The following is a 13,758-nucleotide window of genomic DNA, read 5'->3' as shown; positions in this document are numbered from 1 at the left end:
CAAGCCTAGGAAAAGTCATCAGCCTTCCCTTGCCATCGAGGCACGCCTAAACCTGAGTGGGGGTAGGAACTATTTCGACTTTGTTCCGACTCTTTTTACTGCTTCTGTTAAGTCACGGTAGTTTCGGTGCTTCCCATTGGAAGTCCTGGCCTGTTGTCGGCCCCAGAGCCGCATAAGAGTGGCCGCTGTTAGACTCGGTGATTTTCAACGGCAGTGATAAACTGATATGACCTGGATCCAGTGAGGCCTTCACCGCCTTCTATTTTCGGGCAGATCCCCACCACAGCTTGCTTTCGGCCTTCCTCCTTGCTCGGAAGCTTGCATATCGATTTCATTGTTCCAATAATTCACACGTCTACGAACGAATCAGCGCCTCGAACGCGGTTAACAGCAGCTAGAACAACGAAAAGAAATACGAGATGAGGCAACCATAAAATCATAGAAAGAACGAAAGAAGAAAAAAAGTTGTCGCACATGCTTTAATAAAGCAACACAGTCCCTCTGGGTTTTCAAGTCTCGCCGACGCGACTGACATTGCGACCAAGTCACGATGAACAACTCACAACCCACAACATCGCTACTCGATCAGGGCGAACCTATATCAATCGCCCAGCTCAGTCCGGATGTCCCAGGTCAAGACGCACGAGTTATAATTGGCACCGTGACTATTACATGGCCATTTAGTATCCTCAACAAATCTATCGCATTTCTTTTAGCTGAGCGAGACTTTCGACTCCGACGCGAAAATGGCCAGGTGCGAATCCGTTTCCATGGCGCAGCCGCTAAGGCGATCGCAGATGCATCGTTGGGAGCAGGTGACGAGGTTCGTGTGAGCCTGCAGGGCGTCAAGTGGGAGAAAAACGAGACACAGACTCAAGTCGCAGGAAGCACTTTAGCATGGCAGCTCGAATTTACAAATCGCTTGGTACTTGGTATCCGTCGACCCGGAGAAGAACGAGACACATTGCTCACTATCGACGCCCCAGACGCGGAAACGGGAACCACTACCACCAACGGCCAAATTGATAAAACTGACCAAATCGACACCCTCACATCCGCGCCCGAAGAAGCTGCCACACCTACGCCTTCATCTCCAGAAGTCACCTTACCTGTAAAACGAACTGCTTCGTCGACTTTGGGACCTCTTGAATTCGCTTCGCCTGCTTTCCTCAAACGAGCCCGTGTCTCTTATGGGGCATTATTCGAAGGAGATATAGAGATGTTCGATGACGATGACGATGTTGGGAGGACCAAATCGAAAAAGCGCACGCGGTTCAGTCTACCTGCCAACTCTTGGCGATATACTAGCCGATCCCCTAGCCCAGAGCCTGAAAACGATCGTGAAGAGGAAGATAAAGAAGAGTCCTATATGAGGAGTGTCTCGCAGCGCAATGGCGATACAGAAGATACTACCACAAATACAACACCACGACCGAGGATGGTTGATCAAGGTAGTCAAACAGTATATGTCGACTTTACTCCGATGGCCAGTGTGCAGGTTTTGGCTGAATCAAGACCAGCTTTTGGATTGACACAGACGACTCCCACGCCATTTGCCCGAACGAGACTGTTTGAAAGAGATGATTCTCTTGTGAACCAGTCTTTGCAACTCGCAGGAGACTCGACGACACCACAGGGGATGCCACCTAGGACAGATGAATATCTACTGGGTCACACCCCAAGCAACGTGAACACCGATATGCCTTTCAGTTTTACTCCACAGACCGTACTCTTTCCTCAGGCTCCGGGTTACTTTTCGGAGGAAAATGCACAAGATATTGTAACTGATTCGCCCGGTCTCCTTCCAAGAGCAATGAATTATCCAGCTGAGTTCCTGGAGACCGAAAACCCCCCTCAAAATGTTGTGGAAGCTCTTGCAGGCCTCGCTTCTCATGAACCACAGTCCTCTGGACTCCCCCAAATTCCTCTCGGTGCTGAACCAGCGTTTCACCCTGCATTCACTGCGACTTCGCAACCACCTCAGACTGCCTGGGCCATAGGATTGTCCCCTGGACCCCGCTCTGCAGCTGCTAGTAGCGACGCTGAGAATCCAGTAGAAATTTTGAGCTCTTCGCCATTCAGGGAACAAGGGTCGCGGGGGTCTAGTAATGACCGCCAGTTATCTCCCTCAAGAGAGAATACGGATATGAACACAACCGCAAATGTATCTCCAGAACCCGCACTTGAGGAACCGGCAAGTGAAGCTGAGTATTATCGCGATGGTGGTGATGAGCCTGGCGATGATTACGACCTAAGGAAGTACTCCCGCACGCACGATGACGACGACGACATGGAGACATCTGAAGAAGAACCCGATCCAAATACCAATGACCCTGATATACAAATCATGAATCCCGATGAGGATGACGCAGATGGCGATGAAGATGTCGTAAACCAAGAGGAATACCTCGACGACGAATACCCTGACACGTACGAGCAACGGTCCGACGTCGAAGGAGAAGAGTACGAAGGGTCGGAAGGTGATGCGGAAGGTGAATATGACTCGGATGAATACTACTACGACGATGAAGATGGTAGAGAAGAGGACGTGGACACCCGCCCTTCCGCTCCACTTGCTTCTCGAGAGCCTGTTATCATCGACCTACTCTCAGATTCCGAAGATGAGGAAGCGCCAGAACCAGAACCAGAGGCAGCAATGGATGCAGAGGTCGAAAATAAAGACGACAAACCAGTACTGGGGATAGAAGAGGCGAAAACATCACCAGCGTCAAAGATAGAAGGAGATTTTCAAGTCCCCGAAGCAGATAAGATTATGGCCGAAGAGGAAAACCAGCATCTGTCGCGGTTTGATACGGATGAAGAGCCCCTGTCTTCAACCAAAGAGGGAAAGGAGCAGGCAACAGAGGCAGGAATTGTTGACAGCAACCAAATGGGTCCAATGAATGAGGGACAAGTTCCTACATCTGATTCTGAAGGCTCAATCAAACATGAAGCTGAAGTTGCCGAGGCCGCCATTTGTGCAACCAGAATTGGGGATGACAACGAGATCACAGACAAAGCAAAGTCACCTGTCACTTCATCTGCCCCACGGGAGTTTCCCAGCGCAGAAGTACTGCAATGTCATGATTACGAAGCTGGAAAGAAATCAAATCCAGTGGAAGCGGAAGCGGAAGCATGCGATATCGACATGAGGAATGCCCCTCCACTGCTGGGAGAAGCAAAAGGGCACGAGGCAAAGGACATTACCCCTGGTCAATCTGCTGAGACGAACCCACTAGACGAGACAGCAGTTGAACCTGAAGCGACAGTCGAGGCCATGGACATTGATGAACCACCTCACAGACCTACTCCAACAATGGAAATTCTGGAAGCCAATGTTGGTATTAGCGGACAAGTATACACCGCGACCACGGAAGCTCCTTACGAAGCATTAACAGATTCCCAAGAACCATCTCCACAGCCACAAGAGACCATACACGATGATGCCAGATCGTCGAATGTCCCCAAAACTGGGACGTTGTCCGGAGAGAGTCAAGCTATGACATTCGAGAATCAGGAAAATATCGAATCTCAGATATCTCAAGGTCCTGAACATTCTGAATCGCATGAAAACATGTCGGACCGCTTGTCAGAGGTGGCAACTAAACCAGCTTCTCAAATGGTGAATGCTTTGGACCAAGCAGACAACGGCGAAGTTGAGAAGGCAAGCGATGAGGCACAGCCTGAAAATGGTGGCCAAATTTCCCCTCCGCCAACACAGGACCCAGAAGTCCAGACCCTGCTGGAAGACAGCATCAAAGTCTCGCATGACCGTGCTGTCGAACATCTTCCCACTCCTGGTGGCACACAGCAGGTGATCGAGGTCGAAACAGTCGGCACACTGAGTGTTATCACTCATGCTAACCAGATGACGGAGGAGGAGGAGGAGGAAGGACCAGAGGATCAGATCATGGCTGAAATATTACAGCAATCTCCCGTGCAACCCGAAACACGCCTTTCTACAGACCCTGCTTTGTCCACTGTAACGTCACAAACCAAATCGCCTCACCACACTGGACCGGCTGATAGGCCGCTTATAGGATCTCCCCAAGATGCTGAGGCAGCATCTGAGATCATAGTCGCCAAGTCTTTGCGACCTCGGCGGCACAAGCCAACCAAATCATCAGATGGTAATGGGCACGACGATCCTAGCCTGGCGTTTATCACAACCACACCCACCTTGAAGACCACGGACCGTGGCAGCAAGCCCAGCAGTCCAGCCGCATCAAGCAGCAAGACACGCAGTAAAACGCACCGCGACGATCCCAGCATCCAATTGGCAGGTGGCTCGGTGCAGGCAGATACAAAGAACAAAGGGAAAAGAAAAGTAACCGACGATGAGAGCATTCACAGCGTGGACAACAACTCACCAGGATCCCAGCGAGTGCTACGTCCGAGGAATGACCACGGTGACCCTAGCATATTGCTTGCTAAAGGGTCAAGTCCATCGACTCGACAGACTAGAAGTCAGAAGACTCCAGATCCAAAGCGGGAGACCCCTAGGCGTGAAACTCGCTCGGTATCGCGAAGCTTTCACCGGCAGGAAGAATCCCCGAACTTGTCGTTCGCCTCGCTCAAGTCGCCGTCGATCGCTGGCTCTACAGCGACTGTGCCTGAAGAGGAGGATGTCAAAACTCTGAAAATGCAGCTAGTCAAAAGCCTACGAACGAACTTGCCCGACTTCCTGTCGCTTAAGATGCTCAGCAGGAACTCAATCGACAAGATGACGGATATTCTTGCTGTGGTAACACAAACACCGCCACATCCACACCGACCGAAACACGGCCCTCGGGATTTCATGCTCACTTTGTGTCTGACCGATCCGTCGACCGCGCCGACCCAGGTCCGGGTGGTCCATATTTTCCGGCCCCACCTGGCATCGCTACCAGATGTCGAGGGTGGGGATGTCATCCTCCTCCGGCGGGTCAAGGTGGTGTCAATGAAGGGCCGTGGCTTCGGCGTCCGTTCAGAAGATGGCTCGTCATGGGCAGTCTCGAAATACAACGAACAAGAAATTCTTACCCAGGTCAAGGGTCCACCTATTGAAGTTACCCCAGAGGAGATCGAATACGCCAAGGGTCTGCGGCATTGGTGGAGCCTCCAGGATGACAACGCTATGGGCAAGATCGAGACGGCGTCCCGGAAGGTGACCGAGGCAGGTAAAGAGAACGCCAAATGAGTGGACAGGCATAAGAAAAAGTATTATGGATTGGAGAACACGGCAGGGGTCTCACGGCACATAAAAAGGGGGCATAAATGCATTGCTTTCGTTCACGTATTTTGGAGATTCATGACTGACGGTGTTTTGGGAGCAAACGAAGTCAACAAGCAACCATTGGCATAAGGAGATTGCTAGTGAAATCACAGCATTCTATAGCTAAAGATACCCGATGGCTAATATTGTAGTTATTTTTGTAATTCAAGAGTTTTTTGTGTATCAATATCTAATACAGTCACAAGCAAACGAATGTATCAAATCTACTTATGCCGAGGATATGTTTACCACGTGTAAGTTGTGAGCAAGCTTAAGTTTAAGGTACGAGCAGGGCTGATGGCCCGATATCGGGATGCTATGACTCTTTGACGAGTTCTCCAGACACTTACGGCTCGTCACAATGAATGTTCGTGTAATTGCAAGTAGACATATGATTGTAGGAGTCATGAGGTGGCGTCAGGGACAAGGTTTGGCGGAGCAAGATAATCTGGGGGAACGGAGGCTTCACACCAGACAGGTGGATAGAAGCTAGGACGAACGGCAACGGGACTTCCCCAGATGTCAGACGGATATGTTGCGTCAATGGTAGCACTGGATGCTCAAGGTAAGGCAAGGCCAGGTAGTTCTAGGTAGTATGGAGTAGACATATTTAGCACGGAGCCGCACCCTCGGTACCTGTCCGTGGGTGGACACGGGGTAGACACGAGCTAGCTTATAAGAGGAACACGCCTCAGACAATCTCTGGGGTTTAAATTGAACTTGTTAGACTCTCTATCCGTAGAGGGGTGTATTCGTTTGTGTTAAGCGAAGCCGCTTTGAAGAATGTGGTTGCAGGTGACGTTTGATTTTACTCATTAGAGCAATAGTTGCCCATGTCTTGGTTCCTGAAGTTAAAGGCATGTGAGGCGGGGTAGCTCTCCGTTCTAAAGGGAGCTCGGGGAGTGTGAGGAGGGTCGGAGAAAAGGAACATGGCGAATGTCTAGGAGTTGATTGATGTCGAGAAGAAGCTCGGGGTGTGCAGTGAACGAGCTATCCCAGTCTGGCTGGTATCTAGCTGGTCAACGACCATGATGTTTCTTCGGGAAAGATTTAGTGATGTACTTGGAGCTAGACTTGAGCATCACATGAACTATCTCTTTGAGCGGTGCAAGACTCTAAAGGGTCACTTGCCCCACTTAGCTTATCTAATCACACAAGTACCTGCAGGGTACGAGAAGTTCTTATCAGACGGCTTTTTTAATTAATATATATAAATCCTTATATAAATTAACCCTAATAAGTCTTAAAGAAAATAATAAGCTCTTTAAAGATATAAAATAGCCTAGATAATTATAGCTTTAACCCTTACTTAAGGTGCAGCTATAATAACCCTATTAAGGTACTGATTTTTCTGCCTAAGGAAGGCAAAGGCTCTAACTTTTAGCCTTTTAACCTAAAATATTATAATTTTTAGATTAACCCTCTACCCTAAAAACTACTTAAATTATTTTAGTTTTTTATACCTATTTCCCTTATATAGTTATAAATTAAATATACTAATAGCTAGGTTACTTACTTACTTAAAAATACTATTATTAATAACTAAAATATATCCCTTTTTAAATACTTATATATACTTAAGTAAGAAGACCTCTTTATTATAATAGCCTATATATGGCTTAGAGTTATAATTTACCTAGGAATTTATAAGGAAATATTAATTAAGGACTATTAGAAGGCCCCTAGCTTAGGAAATTAGCGCCTTCTTTACTTTTTTATAAAGTTTATACTATTATTTAAGTTTAAGCTAATTATAAGGTATTTCTATACTTTTAACTATATTAAGCTTAATATAAGGGATAAGAGTAATCTTCTAAAGACCTTCTAAGCGGCTAAAAAGTAATCTAACTATATATAGAAGGCATTTACTAAGCTCTATCTTTTAAGGACTAATTTAATTATAAATAAGTATATAATCCTTTTTATAAGCAGATTTAAAGAGATAATAGTTATTAAGAATAAACCTATGCCAGTAAGGTTTAAAGTCTAGGTTATTGCGCAATAAGGCTACTTTCTGTAGTAACTTTAGTATATAAAGGCATTACTATATAAAGCTATTATTATTAAGCTACCTATATTAAAGCTATATAGTAAGTAAGGAAAGCTTTAAACTAAGATCCCTCTTAATAATATATAAAGTATTATAATTTACTTACTAAAAAGGCTATTAATATAAATATATTATATCTTTATAAATAACCTATTTTCCTTATTATATCTCTTTTACTATCTTTAGTAGCTTAAATATAATGCTATAAGTATAGCATGCCCTAACTGCAGTATTACTACTAAGATAAAGTATATAAAAGAGACTAAAAAGGCTCCTAATAGCTAGCCTTTAAAGTATAATAAGGTAATATTAATCCTAATATAAGATAAATAGGTATAAATAACTTTATATATATTTCCCTTATTAATTTATTCCTTTTTATCTCCTTTAGGTTATTTAAATTGCCTAGAAAGATAGTAATATTATGCTCTTCTTTTTAACTATATATAGCAGAGCTCCTTATAAGCATATACTAAAAAAGAGGAAACTGCCTGCCAAAAGAGGCATAAAGGCAGAGGCATAGCGCCTGCAGCAGGTCTTTAATAGAGATAGCTTTAAGATAATCCCTATTCCTATTATTACTGCTATATATAATAATAAAATAAATCACATTAACTATAGCAATTAGATATAGTTATATATAATATATAAATATCGCTTTTACTATAGTCCTTAGCAGGCATTACTTTAGTCTTTCCTTCTTAAAGTCGCACTTATAAATAGCTTTATTTTATAGCTTTATATATAATAGCCTTATTAAAAGCCTTATATAATATTAAAAGACTAAAAGGAGTATATCTATAATGCTATTTTTAATAGATATACTTTAGAAAGTTATATTAAGAAGAGAGGCTATATAGGGTTAAAAGAAGATATCGAAAATACAGAAGTACGGCAAAAATACCTATAAAGAGATATTAATTATATTAATAGAGGATTAAATTCCCCCTGCCTAGCTTATAAGGGCTTCTGGTAAGGTTAGCCTTAACCCTTTAAAAAAAAGAAGATAAAAGGAGGTTATTTACAGCCAGTATTAAGAAATAACTAAATTTAGAAGAGCAGGTATGGCTATAAAGTATATAATATAGCAATTTATAATAATAAAAACTGCTAGTACTTCTATTATATGCTATTTTAGGTATAGGTAGAGGTACCGATTATTGCGCTAATTTTGATTCGCTCTAGACCCCTGTCGTGACCGCCTTGGAGTCTTGCACCGCTCAAAGAGATAGGTTTGTTCTTGCAGTCTAACTGGTGAGATGGTGTAAACCATGATGCGGGGACGGGGATTTTCTTTTGCTTGCTTGTATGGCCTCCTACAACTAAGGAGAGGAGGACAATTTTCAGCTTGGCCGAGGCAAACCGATCTATGATTTGAGGGCATGAAACCAAGAGGATGCGGCTCTTCAAACACCAGGTATATTAACAGGGGCCACAGTTCCCAACAGAAAGATATCGGATTCCTAAGCCGAAGTGAACCAGGGCCAGCCACTTGCTGGTCTGATCTGGTTGATATCTCTGATAATAGTGGCTTACTTCCAGCTATTGTTGAGCTAAACTCTGAAGATACTCAAGGCCAGCATAATGAATTGGCTTTCTATTGAACTGATCCATTTCGGCAAGACTAGCCATTACTTGCTGCTTGTGAATTTAGCTTGTTGATCCTCGTTTATCGAGTAGCTGGTTTGACATGCCACGACGGTCCAGATACCGTGATACCGACATATGTCCCGCGAAACACGTATGCTAGAAAAGCATGGTAGGTATTTCGGCGTTGTGGAGGGTTGCCCGTGAACATCAAAGGTGAATGCATGCTAGTGCCGAAATACTCCAGGGTAACACCAACAACGTCTAGATGGATATAAAGTTACGATAGTATAGAGGCCGAAGCTTGTCCGAAAACACAACCACCATGTGCCGTGGCTTGGGCTTGTGATTATATGTGTCACCATATGCATGGATGTTTATTGTGCTGAGGAGTTATTGAGTTTCACTTCAGTAACATAAATTTTGTTGACGTTTTGGCAAAGCCCCGATCGAGACAAGTCAACAAGATCCTGGGAGGACAGACGAATGCGGGGTGACGGCATGGCACCCAATAGGCGGGTTGTCTAGATGATTCACTGTTAACTTTCTATCGGTCGTCTCATTGTGTGAGCTGAATGACTCAAGTTGAGTTAGGAAAGAAAATCACGAGTTGCAGCACCGAATACTTTTAAGAAACTGTCAACAGTTTGGCACAGCAATGGCGGCTTAATGATTACCAATGCTTCCAGACCAAAGGAGAAAACCCCTTGGAATCAATCAACCCAACTCAATTTTAGCCAGGGACCAGAGTGGAACTCAGGTGAAGGGAAGAAGAAGAAAAAAAAAGGTCAGGTATGGTGAGAGAGAAGTGGAGTCACCTTCCTGGAGATTCCGTGGTGAGACGCGCGAGACCTTGAACCTCTAGAGGTTAGGCGTACCCGAGCATGCCCCTGTCTCGCACCTTCCCCGCTGGATCAATTTGTCGATCTCCACTATCCACATGTACATTATCCATGTACCCGCTGAACCTCTGATAAATGCATGAAATTAGTCTCTGTGGTGCCTTGCCGGACAGGTCTCCTGCAGCCTGGGGAGCCAGTGGATCACATTTCGGGAAGACGGCCTGAGGCCGGGGTGGTTCAGCGCTTCCTGCCTGACCCGCGGGATTGCTTCTGGGCGGGCTGGGCGCTAGTAAGGGCATCCACTCGGGCAAAGTCGGAAGACTTTTGATAGAAACTGAGTTATTGAAGTCGGGAGACATTCCCTAGTTTTCGTCTGACCCAGGGAGGCGGAGCCCAAGAGGTGCATGCGGAATAGCAAATGAAACAGCATCTGAGCCCAAGGAGGGTTGTTGAAATGATTTGTGATTTGAGTCTGAGGTGAAGTCAGGTATCACTATCAGGAGGAATCAACAAAACTTGATACCTGGGCAGAGGATGAGTGATGCGCATGAGCTATTGCCCCTTTGGAACGGAATTTCACTAAATGACTGATGGCAGTAAGTTTCTAGGGTTGCATAGTATATCTGATACGTAATGCCACTTCTCCTACACCAAACCGTTGGGGAAACGGCAGCACCTAAGCGCACACTGTCAGACACTCATTTCCCGTCAATTTCAGGCCAAAGCGAATTTCGGTGAGTCGGCCTGTGAGAAACCCATTTACGAGATTCGTTGGTAAGCATCTAAAGATAGGTATCTGTTGTGGTCATGGCGCTGCAGACACATGAACTTTGCTGACCGTATCTTACGTACGACGCAAAATGAGAATGATAATGCAGCTCACCGTATGCCTAAGCATGGGGGAGACGCAAGATGATGGCAATCGATCCAATCTCAGCAAAAGCAAGTAAAACGGCAGCGCATGCAGGCCTAGTCTGTGTGGATCAGTCGCACTTCTTTCCAACGGCATTACTTGTTGCTGATAATTGCAGCACAGTAAAGCGTGGAATGGAACTCTATGCAGTCTGTGCTGTCAATTATACGAACATTGAGACAAGTCAGTTCATAGAGAGATGTATCAACAATTGTCGAATATCTGTTAGACCCTGAACCCAGTAAGGTACAATTATCGTCCCGAGTGCTGGGGTTTCTCTTCGCACTTCACATGACTGCATGATATCCTCCCAACTACATACCCCTTTCTCGGCCTCAAAGGGTCGGGCCGTTGACGAGTGGTATGATTTGAATCTTGAGAGTACTTTGTACCGTTTTCCCTGTGAGTAATAAGAGAAGCAATCGAAATTGAAATATCACGATATTCTCATCTATACATTACTGTTGCTGGATAGATGTTTTTGTTGTAAGTCACTACGTATTACCAGCTCGAGATAGTGCCCACGAGTCTCCGCAACCTTGCACAAAGCTCGAAAACATATTAACCTCCCCTGGCCGAACGGGAAGCACAACGAGTATCCACTTTGAGTGGCTTGAGAATTGGCGTAGATTCTTATTTTGTTGTTGACAGCCACAGAGAAGCACATTGATACTGCGTTGTAGCAGAGGACATATATGGACATAGCATAAGTATAAATCATCTACAACGGTAGGAAACAAAGAACGATAACCAAGAAGTTCTGATTTATATGTAATAGCGTATAAGCACCTATTGTGAATTGTACTGTCAGCTAGATCAGTGGACGCGTAAGAGTTTACCCTGGGTAGACAAACTGAGTAAGGTACTTTAGCTCGCAAGCACCAAAATGAGGTGCTAGTTAGCAGGACGAGTGAAAACACACAGAGCACAAATATCAGATTCTTCAGACTTGCAGAGCTTGCAAATTCAGTCTCAGAGGTCCAATCACAACCTCACTGGCAGATGTAGCGTCCACAATGCCCCGTCAACCGGAGGAGCTCCTGGGAGGGGCCTCCAAGAGTGGATATCATCGGGTGCCTGGTGGGGCTTCCGCCGGGGCCTTGTGCGCCGAGTTTGATGATTGCGAACCGAGACCTTGTTCCGAAAAGCACGACATCGGGTCTCAAAGCGAGACGTTGTATCCGTAAGGTCAGTCAAAGATCAATGCAAACCCAAGCATGGGCTATTATTCGGTTAAAGACAATACAGGGATTACTTGACCTCTTTCTTGTTTTGGTTCTTGTAATCTCCCTAAACTTGAGCTTTGAGGCTCAATACTTTCTTCACGTCCTTTATCATTCATTTATCCACATTAACACAGAAGTTGCTGTCCACTCGGCACCCGTACATTCCCTCTGATGCTATCCGTAGAAGTGAAGCCCTGCCAGTCTCATGTTCTTCATGAACCCTCCCCGGTTGAATATCATCTTGTCAATCATGCCTGACATTTTTCCCTTTGCGTGTTCTAGGTTCTAGCCAGGGCTTGGACGAACAAGGGCTATCTTGTGGAACCACCTATGTTAGCCCCCGTAGTCGGCGCCGTTGTCCTTTACTGTACCTCCGTTTTCCGTCCTCAAATGGTTGTCGTGAGTCTGTTAAAGGTTATTTTCCTCACCATTCTATGACTGAGCACGGCAGTCGTCGGCCTGTACCCTGGCTTGTGAGAACATTAGTGAAGATACCGGCGCCGATTGAATCAAGATGTGGCCGACGGTAAATTTTTATCTGTAGGAAATAGATAGAGTGACTCGTTTTAGGGCTATTGCATTACGGACAGTTGCAAGTAAAATAACCAGCCTTGAAGCCTTACGAATTACATCACCTCGCCTCTCTGGTCAATACAGTACTTACGAGCATCTGAATTATCAATATCGGACATCAATTTGCTATTGGGAAAATCCCAGCGCCTACGATTCTCGACAACACGACTTGACCCCCACCATCACCCCATTTGAACCACCGTCAAGTGGTTTCTGCGCCCATTTACACGTACCTACACCGGTGTCCCTACGGAGCCTCACCAAGGTAAATCGACCTACAACCCACGAGAGATTGATTTCATGGATTGTTTCGCCGAGTTGCTGCATCTGGTTTCTTTTGACCGAGAAACACGCATGTGGAATGCTCTTGAAAGTGGTCATATCACTGATTGTCCTAGAACTCGACAACATCTCACATCCCAGCGCAACGCATCGTGAAGCGGACGTCCACCCGCACGTCCACCCGCACGTCCATAGAGGCAGACGGGTTCTTCTACTCCACAGTCAAAGCCACCAAGCAGAGAACCTAATTCAAAAGTCAAGTGACTCATAGACACGGAAAGATAGAGGTAAGTTTGAATAAGTCATGTTCGGGACTCTTTCTAATACCGAAACAGTTGCCAAGCTCCCCCAGTATTTGGCGAGTTAGAGTCCTGCCTCAAGAGGAAAAAAGACAGAAGCTCAACCTGTAGCTTCCGCAGCCAGGGTGTTCCATCTCCCCAGCAAGGTACGTATCAGCCAGATTTCTGTCACAGCCAAAGAGGGCTAGGAGGAAAGATACATCTTTCAACAAGTCACCCGCTAGTTCCCCCGATACATGAATATCCCCAATCCTCCTGCGTTCCACGCGGGATCCCAGCTAGTGCTTCCACCGGTCCCACCCTCTACTCACCTTTCAGCCCCAATGCCCAAGAAAGAAAATTCCCCCATGCGGTTTTCCCATCCATACCAGCTCAGGTGTTCTGTACTTGCAGTTGATCTGTTGACCTCAAGTCAAGCTCAAATCATCCAGTTCAGTTCGAGTTCGAGTTAGGAATTCGAATCATGAGAGAGATGTTGCTTGCTACACGCCCGTGCTATGCTCACACCCACGATCTATTCTCATCATGTCTCCCGTATTTCAGAGGTTACCTCATCCCCTCCCTACCCATCTATCTCATCGAATGAAAAGCTGCAAGGATCTGCTACGTTTACTCGGTCGCGCCGTAGACTTTTCGTTGGCGCCCTAGTAGTGTACTGGTACCGAATTACATGGCTAACAGTCCACTCTCAAGGTGACAAGGGCGTATTTCTGGAGAAAAAAGTGAAACCGC

The 13,758-nt window shown here is 45.6% G+C and overlaps 1 protein-coding gene across 1 annotated transcript; it reads left to right on the top strand.

Annotated features, from left to right (window-relative positions):
* Nucleotides 1–253: 253 nt before the first annotated feature.
* On the top strand, nucleotides 254–4,828 carry BKA55DRAFT_553586 (uncharacterized protein). Its single transcript, XM_046191537.1, has 2 exons — nucleotides 254–4,613; nucleotides 4,807–4,828. Exons 1-2 carry the CDS (start codon nucleotides 551–553, stop codon nucleotides 4,815–4,817), a joined length of 4,074 nt encoding a protein of 1,357 aa, XP_046054701.1. The 5' UTR covers nucleotides 254–550; the 3' UTR covers nucleotides 4,818–4,828.
* The last annotated feature ends 8,930 nt before the right edge of the window (nucleotides 4,829–13,758 follow it).

This window comes from Fusarium redolens (genome assembly GCF_020744475.1).
Source record: "Fusarium redolens strain MPI-CAGE-AT-0023 chromosome Unknown BKA55scaffold_2, whole genome shotgun sequence".
In the NCBI taxonomy this organism is placed as follows: Eukaryota; Fungi; Ascomycota; class Sordariomycetes; order Hypocreales; family Nectriaceae; genus Fusarium; species Fusarium redolens.
This window is presented reverse-complemented; position numbering and strand designations above follow the sequence as displayed.

What these genes read in the sequence shown, in the direction of transcription:
- BKA55DRAFT_553586 (XM_046191537.1), top strand. Translation starts at nt 551, where the DNA reads ATGAACAACTCACAACCCACAACATCGCTACTCGATCAGGGCGAACCT.